This window comes from Monodelphis domestica, chromosome 3 (assembly GCF_027887165.1).
Source record: "Monodelphis domestica isolate mMonDom1 chromosome 3, mMonDom1.pri, whole genome shotgun sequence".
NCBI classification, from domain to species: domain Eukaryota; kingdom Metazoa; phylum Chordata; class Mammalia; order Didelphimorphia; family Didelphidae; genus Monodelphis; species Monodelphis domestica.
In genome coordinates, this window is record NC_077229.1 from 25649507 (window position 1) to 25668458 (window position 18952).

Sequence of the window (18952 nt, forward strand, 5' to 3'; positions counted from 1 at the left end):
TGGCAAGAGAGAGAACCAGACACCAAATACATAAATCGAGCCCACAGACTTTAGCTCCGGCCTTCCACTTCATAGATACATGAGACAGTGAAAAGATCATAACACAACATCATGGACATCAGAAATAAGCTTACAAGATCAATAGAGACAAGCCACAGTCCTTAAACCAGGGCGGAACTGTTGGCTTAATGATAGGGATTAGAGAAACAAAGGTAGTGAGCATGGCCAGAGGCCAGCTCCAAGAGAGAGAAAAAGAGATAGTAGCAAGGAAGAGAGATAAGTGGAAAAGCTGGGCTAGGCCTGTGAGCTCCTCTTTTATTAACATTCATATGCAAACATACATAAAACATATTAAAGACATAGCGGATTATCATTGGTAGAAAGGTAAATTGTCATACGGGCGGATCCTTTTTCAGCCTGGGGAGAACAAATAAACCTGATTTCCCCGTTGGGATCAAAGTTCAGTGCCTTACTGGCCATGCGCAGGACAGAGAATGCGCTCTGCTAAGACCATCTTTACAGCTTAATTATCTCTAGAGTAAACACAACTGTGGACTGCTACACTGGGTCTGTTCTTCTGTCCACTATACCATAATGGCAAACTATCACTGAAGAAAGGGCTGAGTCAACTTCCTCTTGTTCCTGATGATTTCCAGCTCTTCACTTTCTGAATAGACTGGCCCATCTTGGAATGTCCACATTTCACTGGGGAACTCCTTCAGGTTTTGTAAAGGAAACCAAAGGATGGCAGTATCATTAAATACATCCATATATTGTGATGTCTGGGGAAATTCAATTTCTTCTATTCCCTTTAAAATCTAGAAAGAATCCAAAGATAAAAATCAATTAGCCTCTCAAGCTTATTTCCTTCCTTCTCAGTGAATGCTAGATGTAGTCTTTTGGTGGTGTTTATTCTAACTTACACAACAGATGTTGGCTTCCAGTTAAAAAAAAAAAACAAACCTTTGGTGCTCCTGCCTCAAAGTCCCATGAGCAATGAAATGTTTGACCATAATTTTAATGAGCAGAGTAAAAATTAGAAACAATTTAACAAAGACATTAGGAAGCAACCTAAGAGTTGTCTCAATGGACTGAAATAGACCCATTATTGTAATCAAGCTTACTGAATCACTTCCTAAGAACAGATCTATATTCACTTAATTCTTGTTTCAATTATAGGCTAATTTATTTCCTCCTACATAATTTGAATGTAGAATTTTTTTTTTCAAACACTGAGGAAAAGCTAAAAAGACTAAATTGTTTTCCCAGTCTAACCAGAGTATACATACCTTTGCTACATAGGGGTAATTTTCCTGCAGAATCCTTGTTAACAACCTAGAAATAAACCATGATCAAGAGTGAGAAAATAAATAGACAAGGGGAGTATATGATCCCTTCTACAACATCCCTAGCCAGAGGTTGATCCTCCAGTCTCTGCCTAAAGACTTCCAGGAAGGAAAGGAAGCTTACCGCCTTCCCAGGTAGACCATTCTACTTTTAGTTGGCTCTTAGTTTCCTTTGGCCAAGCCTAAATTTGCTTCCCTTCAGCATCCACATTTCCTGTCCTAATGCTTCAGGATTTTATTCCTTAGGAAGATGAATCCTCAGAAGCTAATGCTCGGCTCCAATAGATAATCATCCCAGGAAAGCACTGATCCACTGGATGTGGCTGTAACCTCAAAGCCTGACTGCAGCTATTCAACTATTTACAAATTTGTTGTCAAAAGGGACATTTTACTTGATGTGGAAGAGATTCTATGATTCACTCACATTTTATCTTACTAGCCTCTGAGATTCATTTTTTTTGTCCACTTTTTAATACTTAATTTTAGGAGAATGGCAAAGCAGGTCAAGATGGGAGGGTGATCTGAAAATGCTCCAAGGCTAAGAGCAAACTTCAACTCAAGCCTTAAGTAGATGATTTCAGGCACTTACTTTGCTTCAATTCCTTTGAAACTATTTCCAATGATCATCACCTTGGAAAGAGAATCGACGGACCAGTTACTCCATAATAGATTATTATACAAAGCCGTTCCACAGTGGATCATGTAAAAAATGGTGGGTTCACCACAGATGTTCCGTTTTCCTTCCTATGGACAAATTATGCAATTATGTGACTGACAGAATACAGATGATTTAGGCTCCATAGAAACTATTCATCAAATTCAACAAAAGCAACTTGATCATGGCCCACACACTGATGTCATTAGCTCAGAAGGGTCAAACTCATAGACACCCAGGCCACTAAAACCTTGCTGAAGGCACTGGAGAGTGGGCTGTGTGTTTAATACCTTTGCATGGGTACATACAAAGCCCAAGACTGAGAAGCATTCCCAGCCTCCACTAAGGTCCTCTGAATTCTCCTGGTGGTAGAGATAGGACTTTAAGTTTGTGAAGTCTGTGCTAGGGCAGTGGAACCTGACAGAATCCTATCAATCCATGGCACTGGCCAAGGTCTCTCTAACTGATGGTTACCTGGGAGCTAGCCTTACTAAGTAAAGAACTTTACTAGCCTATTTGAAAATCATCCTTCCAGAGAGAGGTGACTCCCATGGTCTAGAACCTCAGCTTGAGCTGAGAAAATTTGTGCTAAGTTCCCCCAGCATATTCTAATTCTTTTATTTTTTTAAACCCTTATTTTCCATCTTAGGATCAATACTATGTATTAGTTCTGTAAAGATTAAAATTTAAGGAATATGGGGAGACCGAGGCAGGTAGAAATTAGTTTCTCTCTGCAAGGAGTATTATATTTTTTAGAGGTTTATTAAAAGTTAAGGATTAAAGAAAATACAGGATAAGAAAACATGCCTAGGCCAGAGAGGCCTAGACAAGATAATCTCACATCATGGAAGAGCCACGTCTGCTCCAAAACGGAAGTCCAAAAGAGACCACAAAAGCCTTTGCAGTCAGGTTAAATCCCTTCTCGATCTCGGCCCACCTGAGAATTCCGTGAGATTACAAAGCATTTTGGGGAAGTGGAGCAAGGGCTTGTGGAGATTGAAGTCCAGAGTTCGAGTCTATTTTTACATTTCCAAGGCATAAGAGCAGTAATGGCCAGGCAATTTGGGGTTAAGTGATTTGCCCAGGGTCACTCAGCTAGGAAGTATCTGAGGACACACTTGAACTCCAGACCTCTTGACTCTGGGCCTGTTTTTTCTATTCACAGAGCCACCTACCCGCCCCCAGCACATTCTTATTCTTAAAATCTTACCTCATTCTCATTGAGAACAGTAAGACCAAAGGCATTAAGAACTGAAATTTCAAGTTCATTAAAGAGAGGATCAAATATATAGCAGTGATTTCTGGGAATCTGCACAAGAAAGAGAAATGAGATGCTAATGAGTCAGCCAGATCTTTCCATTTTCATTTCCATTACAAATGTACTATTCTTACCTGTAACTTTTCCAGAAAGAGAAGTAAAAATGCTAGTTGATTTCGAGCTATTACACATGAAGCAAACTTCCCAATTCCATAGCAAACACACTTAAAATGGCTTGTCCTCTCTAATGACTCTTTCCTCAAGTTGGAATTGGGTGCCTCAACTGGGTGCTGTGATGGTTCGAGACAGAGATGTTCAAGGACTTCTGAAATGGGCTCTGGACTTTCCTGTAGTTGGTCCTTAGGTTTAGTAAAACACTTCTGGATGAGTTCTGAATATCAAGAAACAAAAATTCCAATAGAAGAGGTGGTTTGAGATTGTAAATCACATGATTGACATTAAGTGTTTGAAAGGAAGAAAGACAAGAAGACTGATATCAGTGAAAAGGTTTCCCTTGCTTCTCATTACAAAATTACATTACTCAGTGCCTAACAGGCCTTCCAGATAGTATAAGTGCTTAATGAATTGTTAAAGTGAATAACTGTGGCTCTGTACTGAAGTAGTAGGCAAAAACCCCGTCCTACCACCCCAAGGAGCCTTCCTTAGAAAAGAACACTATCCAGTGAAAGCAACACTTAAGTTCTACACTTCATGCACAGTAATGAGCAAAGGACTGGGGCTACAGCAATGAGAAAGAGAAATATGAAGATAATATTTGGAAACCGAAAGGCTCTTAAATAATTGTTCCTAACGATTCTACACCAGTTTTATTTCAGTGTTCTTCAATCTGTGGAAGAGACAGACAACTGCAATTGGTCTAGTCCATTCTGAGGGAGGCCCTCTTTTCCCGGCAGGTAGCAGAAATGTTAACAAGCTAGGAATGAGGTCTTTGAAAATGGCCTACAAACCCAGGGAAGAAACAGGTGCCCCCTGGTCTCTCACAACCTAGTCTTTTGATTTATGGAAAAGAGACAAATGTGAAGTCTGCCATTCTTGAATTTTAACTTTTAACAAATGGTGATGCTTATTTTTTACATTATTTTGTGAATTTGCATGTCCATCGCTTCTCAGTGGCCACATTCTAGTGAACACTGGATTATTGTCGTTTTAGTATGTGAGATGCTGACTTACACACTACTTTCACTTGAGACTTTAAGGAATTCATGATCTCCCTCTATTTGTGCAGGGAGCTAGACTAGACTCGGTTTAATAGCTTTCTGCTGCCCATGTCTTCTATAACTCTTCCAAAGATGAGTTATCCAATGTACTATCTGTTGGCCTTTCACCAATTCTCTCATATTCCTTGAACACTCTTAAGGCTACCTATCTGTTAACCTTTGATCTCATAACATGATTCCCAGCTCATCTCCCTTTCTGATCACATGTGACATGGATAATATCTTTTGGGCCACTTTTGAAGGTAATTACTAGTAGAACACAGCCTACGTATACCATGCATCTTACTGCTGCAACTTGGATTCTTCCAAGATAATGATATTTTTAACATCAATTTAGCACCTTTGGGAGAAATGATAAAAATGATGGGCTTTTGCAGCAGTACATAGCTTTGGACCATTTAAAATGATATGCAATTTCCTAATGGTGTACGGGCTCCATTCACTTTCTAGGTAGTACCTATCTAAGATGTATGCGCTGATGGACAAAATCATCTGGCTGGTCAAAGTATGAGAAATAAATGATTTCTGACACTTTCTTTTTCCATTGTGGATTGCTAGGTTAATTTCCTGAATGTTTATGAACTTATAATCAATACTAAATTTATCAAATATACTATTTTCTTAAAAGACTAGGGAACAGACAAAGAGAAGCTGAAATAAACGGATTTTTCTCAGCATCCACCAATGCCTTAATAAACCTCCTCTGGTACTTTTCTTCTGCACTCAGGGATGAATGGGGTATTACTTACCCTCTGTTAAACGCCAGAAATCAGAGGTGACCAAGTCCTCCCTGTTAATGATAAATATGAAATTATTTCTTCCTTTTCTTTCTAAAATTCTTTTGACTACCCGTTTTATTTGACCCTCAGAGCAGAGGCTAGTGCCCAAACACTTTTTACCCTGTTCATTCACATAGGGGAATTCATCATTTCAAAGTCAATTGAATTCATTTTCTCAAGAGATGCCCAAGGCCAACAGAAGCTGCAGCTACCTTCCACCCAGCAAGCATGGAAACTTGCATTCAGACTCCACCATGGAAGCTGGGGCAGACTATGTGTGGGCTGCTTATGATCGCCTTGGGCAGTAATAAGTGGGAACTATACTGTGATTCTCCTGAACTATAGGAAAGAAGAATCCAGGCTTTATAAGAGAATAAAACGGAGAGACTCTGGTTAAGAAGCAGAGACCCCATATCCATTGCTCTTCCCTAAATTTATACTAGCCCTATAACAAGTAACCCATTTGGGAAGGCAAGGCCTGAAGGAGTGGGAGGGGCAGAAACAACACTATCCCTAATCTAGTTACTTCAAGGTCAAATTCATGCCCCCTATATCTTTCTAGGCCTTACTATTGTGAATGCTCTTCTCCTTTCTCCTGACCCTTCATTACTTTGTATTTTCTTATTTATGTACAGCTGTTTCATCTCTTAGGAAGGCATAAAGTGCATGAAGGTAGGGACATTGTTTTTATATCCTAGCCCTTAGCCAAGGGCCTGACAAAAAGCAAGCATTTAATAAAGTCTTATTGGATAATTAAAAGTTTTGACATTTCCTTTTCCCCAGATCCAATTGTGTTTTCTTACACCTGAAGTCTACCCAACTTGGAAAGTCCCTTGGAGAGCATTTGGTTTCATCTCTTCATTTAATAAAGGGAAGTGACTTATTCAAGGTCTTGAACCTTGTTGATAGCTAGTTTCACTGTGAAGGTCCCCTTCCAACTTGGGGGAATCAATGCCCTTTGCACCACAAATTGACTTTCTTGCTTTTCTGTTTTGGAGAAGTGCATGCTAATCAGGAAGCTCCAAGAAAGAGGTAAACATTGCAATGTTACAGGGAAAGAGGAGCAAAGGAGTTCCAAGGTGAGTGCCCTGTGTTGACAGAGCTGGGTTTTTTAAAGAGGGTTAAAGACTTGGATTTAAAAAAAAATACCTATTTTGTTAAATGCATTAGAATATAATGGGGGTCCTTTGCAATCCTTTTTTTTTTTAAACTTTTTACAATCAATTCTGTGATTGGTTTCAAGGCAGAAGAGCTTATAAGGGCTAGGCAATGGGGTTAAGTGACTTGCCCAGGGTCACACAGCTGGGAAGTGTCTGCGGGCAGACTGGATCCCAGGACCTCCCATCTTTGGGCCTGGATCTCAATCCACTGAGCCACCTGGCTGCCTTGTTCCAATCACTCCGTTTTAGGTACTGACCAAGGGATCCTAAGCACAAAAAAGCAAAGGCCTACTGCCTGGGAACAGAAGACGCAGTAACTGTGGGGGCTTTACAACAGCATTGGGAGAGGGGGGGAGAAGAAGAGGTGGTTGTGTATGCATGGATTAGCTGCCTATTGCAAGCCCAGGACTGGGCCCTTCACAAATATCATCCCATCAGACCCTAACAACAGCACCGGGCAGCAGCTGTTACTGCTTTCATTTTAATGAGGAGGAAACTGAGGCGGCCCGAGGTGAAGTCTGGGGATGGATTCGAGCTGAGGTCTTCTTGCCTGCGGACGAGGGGCCCCTCCAGGCGCTCGGGGGCTCCCGAGGCTCAGAGAAAGGAGAAGCGTCCGAGGTGAACCTCAGAAGAGCTCCAGGACCTCAGTTTCCCCATCTGGTGTGGGATCCACCCCCCCGGGCTACTTGGCGCTTACCGGGCCTCACAGACCCGCCTTCGTACTGCATCGCCATCCCCGCCCATCTCAGGATCCCCGTCTGCCATGTGCAGCTTGGCTGGTCTCGGGCGCCGCCCCCTGCGCTTCGGGACAGTCCTCCATTCATCAGCTGCGGTCGCCTCCATGAAACTGCAGCCGACGTCATCACCCCGTGACAGCTCCCGGCGTACCCCGCGACTAAACGGGGGGAGGGGAAGAGTGTGCAGAGGAGGGGAAGTGAAGGGGGCGGGACGGGGGGAGGGATTTGGGAAGAGGACGGGAGAGAGCGGGGTGGGTCCTGCGCGTGACCGGGAGGGGCCGCCACTCGCACCATGTTCAGGTAGCCTGGGACGGGACTGGAGGAGGGAGGAAGGATGGTTGGGGAGAGCGACTTCTCTCGGCCCCTCTCTCGATTCTCACGCGGGTCGCTTGCCCCTTGACTTCTCTAAGAGGTAGCGGTTCGGGTCTTCAGGACTTGGTTGGACGCCCCGACCCTCTCCCTCGGGCGGACTGCGCACGCGCAGACCTGGGCCTGAGGGGCGGGGGAGGCAGCTAGCGTGAAGGGAAGTGGGACCTGGTGTGCTGTTCCCCCATGGGTACTGTGGGAAACTGAGACCCGGAGACGGCCAGGGCCAGGAATGAGCGCCAGGGCTGGGGGGAGGTTGGGCGGCTGAGGGACCTCGGCTCGCTTTAGTCAGCAAGTGTTTATTCGGCTCCTATTGCGTGCCAGACACTGTGCTCTCAGCACTGGGGAGACAGGTGCATTTAGTAAGCGCTTAATGTGTGCCTGGCACTGTGTACAGAGCCGGGGAAACAAAATAAATATAAAGTTCCAACCGGCCCTATGCTTATCGCTGAGAATGCAGATAAGTCAATAAGCACCTACTGTGTGCCAAGCAGAAAGGTAAAAGGCAGAGGAGGAGGAGGAACTCAGAATCCAATGGGGAGATGGGAGATAGCTTTGTACAAACAAGCTATAGATGGAATAAAAGGAATTGAAACGTTTTCTAGAGAAGATGGGATCTTTTCTGGAACTTGGAACCAGTGAGCATAGATAAGGAGGGAGACCATTCCAGGCATGGAGTCTGGAGACAGTCTTGTGTGAGCAACACCAAGGAGCCCAGCCACAAACTGGAAGATTCAAGAAGGGAACTTTAGAGCACAGAATGTCAGGCTTGTAGGAGCTTAGAACCTGCGCCTGGGAGTTACTTTAGGAGCTAGACCAGTTCCTTCTTTTACAGAGGACAAAACTGAGCCCCGAAGGTCACACACCAAATTAGTGGCAGAGCCAAGACTTAGAACCCAAGTCCCCTGATTTCCAGTCCATGCCCCTTTTCTTATTTCCCTACCAGTCTTTCTGAGGGCTCTTAAGCTTCTTTGGTTCATTTCAGGTCACAAACTCTCTATGCTCAGGGTCAGCTGCTGTTGTTAGATACAGAGGTAAAAAAGGATGGTAGATACTCTTGTCTCCCCTTTGTCAGAATTGCCTGTTATCCTGGGAGCTGAACACTTTCTGCAAACTTGAACCGCTTTGGCCTGTGGGGAAAGGGATGACCATCCTTGTAGGTTCTATGTTCTTAGAGGGCAGGCACTGCAGATAGACATTTGTATCAGTTCTGGTGTCCCTCATGGGGCTTTCCACCTCCTGGGACCGACCCTAAACTTCTTTGTTAATTATGATGATTCAAAAGCCCGACTGGCAAATTCTGCTTTTGTGGTTCAGAACCTGCTCACTTCTGGGAAATTTGCATTCTTTTCTTTCATTTCAGTCTCCAGTTTCCAAGACAGTTCCTTAATTTTTGTTTTGTTAATGCTGTGTATGGTTAGGTAGCTGAATGGTTCTGCCATGGGCATTGTACCCCCCAAACCATAGAAGTGTTTCAGGCAAACTATAAGCAGGGAAATTCCTTTGCTCCCTTCTATCCTTGTGACTCCTAACCCCAAAATATCTGATAACTCCTATAAGATCCTGAGAGAATTATCATCTTTGGATCATCCTTCAGATGGACAGTGTGAAGATGTGAAACTTTTAACCCTTACAACAGAGAGGTACACCTCCAGGCTATGCCTTGATACCATCAGGTTGTATCTAAGACATCTATCTATCTGTCATGTTCCCTAAACTATGAAGGTCACCTCCTATGTCTTCAGGCAGACCTGGTCAGATGACCAAACTTCCTCTGCCCATGCCTCAGTGCACTACTCTAAAGTCACGTCTTCAGCGTGGCACAAAGTCACGTCTTCGTTGTTGTAAAGAGTATAAAGACCCCAGAAATCACGTCATCTGGGAGAAAAGCTTTCCACTCATGCTATTCCCCTAGAAGGCAGTCTTCCACCTATACTGTCCTTCTGGCCAGATTCAACATTACCTTCTAAATGAATAAATTTCTCTTTTTAGTTTTAAGCTAAGTTTCAGAGTCTTGCATCCTTGCAAAAGGTACCCTTCCCAAACCCTGGGGATTCACCTCAAGCCCCCTACAACAGTTCGATTGCTTTACCCTCTTCATCCTGAAGTTTTGCCTCCTCATTACTGGATAGCAACTCCAGTGAGGAGAGGAGGAGGAGGAGAAGGGTAGAGAGAAAAGATTACCAGATTTAGAGTGAAAAGTTCTAGAAAATCTGGATTCAAATTTTGCTTCCTGGTTTATCCACTATGTGACTTTTGAGCCCTCTGCTCCTAAGTTGAATATACTGGGGATCTTTAACTCACAAGGATTTTGTAAGAAGCAAGTGAAATAAAGAGAAATATGAATCTAGGAGAATAGTATACGTTTATATGATATTTGATTCTTTTGGGGTGATCTTCCACCCATTTACTTTTTTTTTTTTAACCCCTACCTTCTGTCTTAGTTCCAAGGCAGAAGAGTGGTAAGGGCTAGGCAATTGGAGTTAAATGACTGGCCCAGAGTCACTCTGTTTGGAAGTATCTGAAGCAGATTTTCATCCAGGACCTCACATTTTTCTTTTCTTAATCTTTCTTTTCTTAATAATAGTTCTTAAACCTCAAAGAAAGCTCTGAAAATGTTTGCATCTGCTGATGGCTGTTAAGTCACATGATGGGAGCATGGACTTTGAAATAATTTATTCATTATATTCATTCTAGGACTAAAATACTGGTTTGAACTGAAAGCTACAGGCTTTGAAAATAGAAGTATCTGGTCATCTTTGAACTGGAAGAGAACGAGTGATTCCTCTGAGTCTGAAGTGTGAGCTTCTCCAATAGGATTTTGCCAGGCAAAAGTGCCTTGGAAGTTTCTCAGTACAGTGGATAAAGGAATGCATTAGGACTGGGTGCTGTGTAGTCGGCTTGGATTTCTTGGTAGAAGCTTTGTTTTGTTGAGGAGATCTCCTGATAAGGAGATATAAAGCTCTATCTCCTTCCCTTGAGACATTCAAGAGACCCATAGACCTGCAAGGAAGAAGGCATCTTGTACCTTCACTCAAGCTCAGTTTTGTAATTAGAAACACCTAAAATAAAGGCCACCAGGCCTTCTTCCATTGGATTGGAAAAATCAAAGAAGAGTTGCTTCTGGAAAAGAGAGATGGCTGAGCAATTTCTAGTGGAGAGAACTCATGTGAGAAGCATGAGGCAGATGTAAGACAACCTCAAGTAAATGGCCACCTCTGTCTCAGCAGGGACCAAAGCAGTCTCTTGGTGAGTAGCCTATCAGCCTCATGAATTACGTGTAGTCTGTTGCGAAACAGCTCTGCCAGGTATTTTTAAAATGCATTTTGTGAGGGTGCTGATTCAATAGTAGCTTCAGTCCAACAAAATGTTTAATAAACCTTACATGCAGCAGATAATATACAGTTTCAAAGTGCTTTAGTAAAGTCACAGAATCTCAGGTTTTGAAGGGATCCAGGAGACCATCTAGTCTAAGCCATCTCTGAACAGCATAACTGGCATGTACTCTTTCATTTCTTGAAGATGTCCAAAAAAAGGAAACCCACTGCCTACCCTTTGGGACCTCCCATTCCTCTTTGGGATGACTTTCATGATCAGGAAATTTTTCCTTATGTCCTGCCTCAATTGCCCTCTGGGCAACTTCTTTCTTTTTTATTTTTTTAAGCCCTTATCTTCTATCTTAGAATCAGTTCCAAGACAGAAGAGCAGTTAGGAATAGGCAATGGGAGTTAAGTGACTTGGTTAGGGTCACACAGCTATGAATTGTCTGAGGTCAGATTGGAAACCAGGACCTCCCATCTCTGGGCCTGGTTCTCAATCCACTGAGATATCTAGCTACCCCTTCTCTGGAAAATTTCTGTCCTTGACCCTCGTGCTTCCCTTTGGCACCTTTTAGAATAGAGGTCACCCCTTTTCCAGATGGCAGCTGGTTGACTATTTGGAGACAGTTACTGTATCCGTTTTAAGTTGTACCCCCTTACCTTTCTTGTTGCCCTCCTTTAGACACCCTACAGATTATCAGCCTCATTCCTAAACTGTGGTTTCTCATACCACACCCAGTACTCTAGAGACAGTCTGGGGAGATGAAATGAGCACTCTTTCTTTCTAGCCTCTGCCTGTTTTGATGCACCCCAAGACCCATTGTTTTTGGCTGCCCTCTATGACTGGTGATACAGATTGAGCCTTCAGTCCTGCTCAGACCCCTTTAACTGTTGCCTAGTCCTACCTCCTTTAGTTTATATGTAGGAGATTTTCACATCTCTTATGTCATTTGTTCCTCATGATTGCCCTGTGTTAGGTTATATTGTACCTGTTTAATCAACAAGGAGATGGTCTTAGGTGAAATGACATGCCCAGAGTCACTATCCTAATAAGTGACTGCCCCCAAACTCAAATCCAGGCCATCTGACTCCAGTACTCCTGTCAGGCTTATACACTTTGGACCACTATGTAAGCCATTTCCCAAGCAAGTTGACGCCTTTTAAAATCTGTCAGAAAGTGAGCATGCCACCATTGCCTTAAGGACCAACCCAAGTACTTAACTCTTACTCAGCCTCACACAATTTTTGCGACCCTCTGTATGGAATAGTTCTTTTGGATGCGTTCTGGCATAATATAAATGTCAGCTCTTGTTAGTTATAATTAAGTCATTTCCATCATTGTAGAGGGATGGCAAATGTTTGCGATGTGCTGAATTTCCCTATCCGTGGAGGTCTGACCAGGATACAGCTGGCTGCCTGATTTATTTCAAGATGTTTTATAACACAAAGCGATCGAATTCAGTAATCAAAGTTAACTTATCAAACACTTTAAATGTCTTCTTGGAGTCAGGAAGACCTGGCCTCAGATACTTCTAGCAGTGTGCCTCTGGGCAAGTCCCTTAACTACTATCTGTCTCAGTTTCCTCATCTGTAAAGTGGAGATAATTCTAACACCAACCTTTTGTAGATCAAATGAGATATTTGTGTAATGCTTTGCAAAACTTGAGCCCTAGAAATGCTAGCAAGTACTAGTATTAGTATTAGTATTAGTAGTAGTAGTAGTAGTAGTAGTAGTAGTAGTAGTAGTAGTACTACTACTACTACTACTACTACTACTACTACTACTACTACTACTACTGTTACTGTTGTGACTCCCATCCTTCTAGACCAGACATGGGCCTCTCCATCTGGAGGAGGAGGGTATTGGACTAGAGGGCCATGAAGGCCCTTTCAGCTGCAGATCTGAGTCTGGGTTCCCAGGGCTCTTCTGATATCATTGGGTGTCTTTTGCATTATCCTGGCTTCCACTGTGCTAACATTATCCACTGCCTCCAACTTCCTCTTAGTGCTGCAGGAACTGCGTTATCAAGAGAAAGTGGTCAATTGTGTGGTTGAAAAGTGAAGGCTCATTGTTTCAAAGATAATTTGTCATTGTGAGCACTTTATTTCTCCTTTCTCTTACTCTTCTTCTTTTCTGGACACATGATTCAGAATGGGTAGAGGCATCTTTTTAGGTTAACATTCCGGCACTTGGGCATGAGTTTTGTGCTTTTTCTCCAGAGTTGGAAGGATTCACTGACATTGAATCATGAACCTTCCAGGGACTAGGTGGAGATGAGAAGCTATGTTAAAAATGGCAGCCCCATCAGATGCTAAGAAACATGCTGTTATCCTGCCTCTCTGTCTCTCTAGGTGGAATTATTTTTTCCTTTATGATGGTTCAAAGGTAAAGGAAGAAGGAGACCCAACAAGGGCTGGCATTTGCTATTTCTACCCTTCTCAGGTAAGCCACTTCTTTACTCAGGAGTCAAACACCTGTTATTCCCACATGACAACTTTTTTGAAAGTTCAGTAGTAATAGTGGGGCCATCAGCCATGTGTGAGCTGTGAATGTTTTGTTTTATTTGGAACGTGTGCAAGCATGACCACAAAGATCTATAAAGTACTTTCCATGTCACTGGAACTCAGACCGTGCCTTTGGGAAGACACATAGTTTATAGTTGAAGCATAAAATCTGTCTGCATGAAGCTCACACTTTATCCCCAGGCCTTAGTCATCAGATTGCAGGTTTTAGTCTCGAACTCTCTGCATTATTTTGTCCTACTGCAACCATCCCTGCTGTCCCCCCCTGCATTCATTTTCCTTCTCCTTAGCAAAGTAGATATTAGTGTCAACTAATGTGATAACCAAGGCTTGGACAATGTCCTCATCGTGGTCCTGGGATTACCCCCTTAATTTGTGCCACTCTGGTCTTTAGAGAAGGTTGATACTTAGCCCTGAAAGGCGAGGGTTTTTCTGCATGTGCTCATGCCCAGTGCCTGGCCTGTAGTTCTACTATGTGCTTATTCCCTCCTGCTTCCACAGTACAGAATGTGGGCAGGCTCACTCGGTCGATATTCTCTATTGTTCAACCATCCACATAGTGAGTGAACCTTCTGTGTCCAGGCAAGAGGGGCAGGATTTCAATTTCTTCAACGGAATTCACTCCTTTCCCACAGACTGCCCTTGACCAGCAGGAGTTACTCTGTGGACAGATTGCTGGAGTTGTCCGCTGTATTTTTGAAATTTCTGGTTCTCCTCCCAGTCTTATTCGCCTAAGGAAATTGAAATTTGCCATAAGGGTAGACGGAGATTACCTTTGGGTAAGTTTAAAATTATGTTTATTATGAGATAGGAATAGGCCCTGGATTTCATTGGGGTGGGGAACTTCTCTGAACTTGGAGTCTTAGGGAGTTGCCCAGAGCTCTTAGAGGTCAAGTGACTTTCTGAGAGCCATACAGTCAGGGAGTGTCAGAGGCAGAACTTGAACTCTGGTCTTCCTGGTGTCTTAGTTGAGAGCTATTAAAAAATTATTAGTTTGGGGGAAGCTAGACAACACAGTAGATAGAGAGCCAGGTTTAGAGTCAGGAAGACCTAGGTTCCAAACTGGCCTCAGACACTTCCTGGCTGTGTGACCTTGGGCAAGTCACTTAACCCCATTTGTCTAGCCTTTCCTCTTCTAGAGTCGTTACTAGGACAGAAAGTAAGTGTTTAAAAACAAAAGTAAAAAAGATTGGTGTAACTAAATTTAGACAGTATGAGTCCTTTGGTCAAAAAATACCCAAGCCCATGATGTTATTTACTGCTTGTAAGAACAGTCACCTTCTTCCCTTCTCTGCAGCCAGATACTTCCTAATGCTTGTTTCTAACCAGAGGGCATTGTAGTCTTTTGCCCAATAGCCAGGACCCCCATTTAGTCTGATTTACAAATTGAGCTTTTGCCTTCATAATTGTATTGGTTCATCAGGATTATGGGCAGGATGACCTAGAAACCGGAATGCATGTATAGTTATATGTATTTAGATGTATAATTCCTTGAGTTTTAGGGAACACAAAATTAAAGACATTTTCATTTCCATAAAGCAATTTAGACATGTGCTTTCTTTAGCTAGTAAGACTTTTTAAATTTTTAAGCTCCTATCTTCTGTCTTAGAATGTATTGATTCTAAAGCAGAAGAGTTGTAAGGGCTAGGCATTTGGGGTTAAGTGACTCACCAGGGACACACAGCTAGGAAGTGTCTGAGGCCAGATTTGAACCCAAGACCCCCATCTCCAGGCTGGGCTCTCTATCTATTGTTCTCCCTAGCTGCCCAGAATCTTAAGACTTTTAAACTAGTCGAGTTGCCTATTGGCAAGGATAAAGATACTGAGGGACCAGGAGGCCAAACAAGTGAGCCAGGGTCACATAGCCATTTGCTTTATGTCTGTCTCTCATTTCAAGGGTAGCCTACATGTTAGTGCAGTGGAGTACCTCACGACTATTTCTATAGAAGTGAGACAGGTAGTTTATTCAGTTAAGCAAGTATTCATTGAATGTCTTCTGTGGGACCACAGCATTCTAGGGCCCCCTGTATAGGAAGCTCATGGTCTACTTAGGGACATGAGAAACTTACACATAGAAAAACTGGAAATATTCCAAGTCCTGTATAATAAAGGGCTAAATAGGATATAATCAGGTTCCAAAATGTCAGTCAGCCAGTAAACATTTATGAATTATACTTTAATGGTGTGACTAAAATATATGAAAATTATAATTAATGTGATGGTCACAGATTTAAAATATTATAGCTCAGAGTCAATGACTTTTAATAGCTTTTACTTACAAAAGAGGTGGAAAGAGTAAAAGTAGAGAAATACAAAAAGGTATAGAGAAGATGTCTAGCCTATCACACAAAATATTTCTCTGGTGCTCGACTCAGCCAAGCACAATTTGATAACCCTCTCAACCAAAGTTAACTCTCTCTGGAAGTCAGGAAAGGAAAGCCAGCTATTCACTCACCCAAGTTCTCTCCAAGAGGCAGGTCAAGATGACTCAAGCTGACGATGACTCCTGAAGCCTACTCTTCTTGAAGCCGACTACCCAGCCCCAGAAATTCAGGAGCTTTCTTCATAGTGACTTCTTGTCCCTTCTCCTCTTCACAGGGGCCAATCACAGTTTCCAAATGGTTCAGCACTGCCCAGGGGTGCAGTGTCTTATGGGATTCACTTCTCACCTCTGAAGGCGTTAATTCTTATTCTAGGCCTCTGAAGTTGTAAACCTTGTTTTATCATGGGATTCACACATTTCTGACTGATTGGGTTAAAGGGTGGAGCTCTCTTTACTTAGTGGTTAGCTAGGTTCTAAGTAGGGGTACTAAAAAGAAAGAGTTGACTAAGTGTTAACTCAAAGTAGACAAAGAGAATAAAGAATTCCCTTTCATACATGCTAAATGCCAGGTACTGTGCCAAGCCCTGGGGGATACAAAAAGGGCAAAAAACAGACCTGCCTTCAAGGAGCTCATGGTCTAATGGGATATATCATATGATATAGTTAGTGTGATGGACTTTTTTCCTTTTAAACCCTTACCTTCCATCTTGGAATCAAAACTGAGTATTGGTTCCAAAGCAGAAGAGTAGTAAGAGCTAGACAAAGAGGGTTAAGTGACTTGCCTAGAAAGTAACTGAGGCCAGATTTGAATTCCCATGTCTAGGCCTGGCTCAGACCACTGAGCTACCCAGCTGCCTCCCACCAGTATGATGGACTTTCAGCAAAGAAGAAAAATATTAGTGCATTTTACAGGAGAGGCTTCCTGGAAGAGAGTCATTTGTTGAGCTGGGTCCTGTGAGATAAGGACATTAATTGGAACAGAAGAAGCCAGGGAGAGCAGTAGAGTGGGAGTCAATAGGAGTTATGATGAAGAGGGATAGGAGGAATCCAAGGCTCTTTGAAGACAGCAGGCTGGAACAGAGGATTGTGTTGGGGAGCCTGGATAGGGTGGTGAGACCAGACCATGGAGATGTTTAATGCCCCAGTGAGAGGGAGCATGGCCTTAGCTGCAGCTTTGTGGTATCCCTCTTGTGTTCTGAAGGTGCTGGGCTGCACTATAGACCTCCCTGATGTCAGATGCAAGGAATTCCTGGATCAGCTGATTGGACTTTTTAGTTTTTATAATGGACCCATTTCTCCAGCTTACAAGGTATGTGGTTATAGATTAGGTTACACTGCTTCATCTGCGGGGCCCTTTTGGAAGACAAATGTTACCAGTAACTCTGAGGCTGCTCTTTGATCCTATTTATAGGAAGATCCTTTTCCTCCTGGAGCTGTTAGCATCTGCCCTCTGGGCGGGTGACAGAGTTCTCCCTGAGCACCCGTGGATGCAGTCAATGGCCATGGTGGTCCATCCTGTTGTCTTCCCTTCTGCTCAGCCTGAGCATTCTGAGGGTTGGAAAGCAGGTGTTTTTGTTCAGCTCTTGGCTTCCAGGCCTGTGCAACTGGAGGAGAGCATCCCAAACCCCCAGGGCCTTGGGCTGCACTGCTGAAAAGAGTGTGTGCAGTCAAGGGGCCTTCCCCACTCCCTGGGAGAGCAGAGCAGAGCTGGGGATGAATGACCCTGGCCCAAGAGGCTGTTTCAGGTGGAATGAATTTACTGCGAATCTTTCCCACTGTAGAATCATCCTCAGGAAGAGCTCAGCAAAGAGTGGGATAGCTTCATCACCTCTATTCTAAAAAATACCAATGAGCTGCACAAAATATTCAATTCTCTTTGGAACTTGGACAAAACTAAGGTAACCTAACTTCTCCTTTTGCCCTTTATTTATTACATGTAGGAGAAGAATTGCTTCTCCAGCCTATTTTAAAAATGGAACAACTATATCTATATCTATGTATATGTATATATGCACACATACACCTCCATGCACATATGCCTATAGAGTAGAACTCCCTTATCTGTGGTTTGGCTTTCCATGGTTTCAGTTATCCAAGGTCAACCAGGAAGTGAAGGCATCGACCTGAGGCAGTTTCTGATTTCACTTTCACTTTTTTAAGCTTATTATTATTGTTGTTGTTATTTTATGGTGAGGGATGGAGGTTTAGGTGTGCCACGCCAAGGAGCAGGAGCAGGAGAGAGCACATATTTTGGGGGCTGAGCAGGTTTTAGCTTATATTCTCCGTTTCAACCATCCATAGGTCTTAGACCATATCCAGGCCCTACCCTGTGTATATGTCCATATAAACACACTTACACACATATATGATATTGCACGATGTAATATAATCTATATGATTTTACACTATACACTATAAAGAAGCAACATGGCCAAATGGGTAGAGTCATGGTCTCCAAACCAGGAAGGTCTGGATTCTAATGTGTCCTTGATACCTACTCTCTGTGATCTTCTTTGAGTTTCTGGCATTTCTCTAAGGCAATAATGTCTTAGGATTTCAGATTTAAGAGCTGGAAGGGCCTTTAGAAGCCATTAAGTCTGACTTCTCTCTCTCTTTTTTAATTTTTTTTAAAACCCTTACCTTCCATCTTAAGAGTCAATACTGTGTATTGGCTCCAACACAGAAGAGTGGTCAGGGCTAGGCAATGGGGGTCAAGTGACTTGCCCAGGGTCACACAGCTGGGAAGTGTCTGAGGCCAGATTTGAACCTAGGACCTCCCGTCTCTAGGGCTGGTTCTCAATCCACTGAGCTACCCAGCTGCCCCCGACTTCTCTCTTTTTAATAAGAGTAACTAGCATTTTCTCTAATGCTTTAAGGTTGGCAAGGCATTTTACAGATGTTACCATCACTGGATTCCCACAATAGCCCTGAGAAATAGCTGCTATAATCATCCCCATTTTATAGAAGAGAAAATTGAGGTTAAGTGACTTGTCCTGTGTCACACAGCTGGGAAATGGCCAAGACGGAATTTAAACCCAGGTCATTCTGACTCCCAAGTCCAGCACTTTATCCCTTTTGCCTCCTAGCTGCCTGTTTTACAGAGAAGTTGTGATCTATATGGGGGGTGTTGAGAAGACCTAAGACTCTAAAGGCCCCTCTCAACATGTGCTCTAGCCATGGGCTGTATCTTGTTTTTTCTGCTCCTATCTCATTAGGGGTGTTGGATTTGGTGGTCAGAATCACCCAC

General features: G+C 43.1%; 2 protein-coding genes across 4 annotated transcripts in view; one reads left to right on the forward strand and one right to left on the reverse strand.

Moving 5' to 3' along the window:
* Positions 1-27: 27 nt before the first annotated feature.
* Positions 28-7501, reverse strand: SRRD (SRR1 domain containing). 2 transcript variants are annotated; one of them, XM_007490063.3, is made up of 7 exons: positions 7134-7501; positions 5247-5287; positions 3394-3650; positions 3212-3310; positions 1936-2090; positions 1290-1335; positions 28-818 (listed from the first exon to the last, which is right to left on the reverse strand). In XM_007490063.3, the coding sequence occupies exons 1-7, from the start codon at positions 7277-7279 to the stop codon at positions 606-608; spliced, it is 957 nt and encodes a 318-aa protein (XP_007490125.2). In that variant the 5' UTR covers positions 7280-7501; the 3' UTR covers positions 28-605. The 2 variants fall into 2 exon arrangements, with proteins under 2 accessions (XP_007490125.2, XP_056677547.1); XM_056821569.1 differs by lacking the exon at positions 5247-5287 and having other exon boundaries at positions 7134-7344.
* HPS4 (HPS4 biogenesis of lysosomal organelles complex 3 subunit 2) overlaps positions 7369-18952 on the forward strand; it is a 32022-nt gene continuing 20438 nt past the window's right edge. Inside the window, exons 1-6 of one of the 2 annotated variants that reach the window (XM_007490064.3) lie at positions 7369-7473; positions 10237-10788; positions 13212-13302; positions 14018-14161; positions 16907-17014; positions 17487-17603. In XM_007490064.3, the coding sequence (XP_007490126.2) occupies positions 10748-10788; positions 13212-13302; positions 14018-14161; positions 16907-17014; positions 17487-17603 (501 nt within the window). In that variant the 5' untranslated portion in view covers positions 7369-7473; positions 10237-10747. Of the gene's footprint in view, positions 7474-7514; positions 7586-10236; positions 10789-13211; positions 13303-14017; positions 14162-16906; positions 17015-17486; positions 17604-18952 lie in introns of those variants that run through there. The other variant, XM_007490065.3, reaches the window with a different exon arrangement.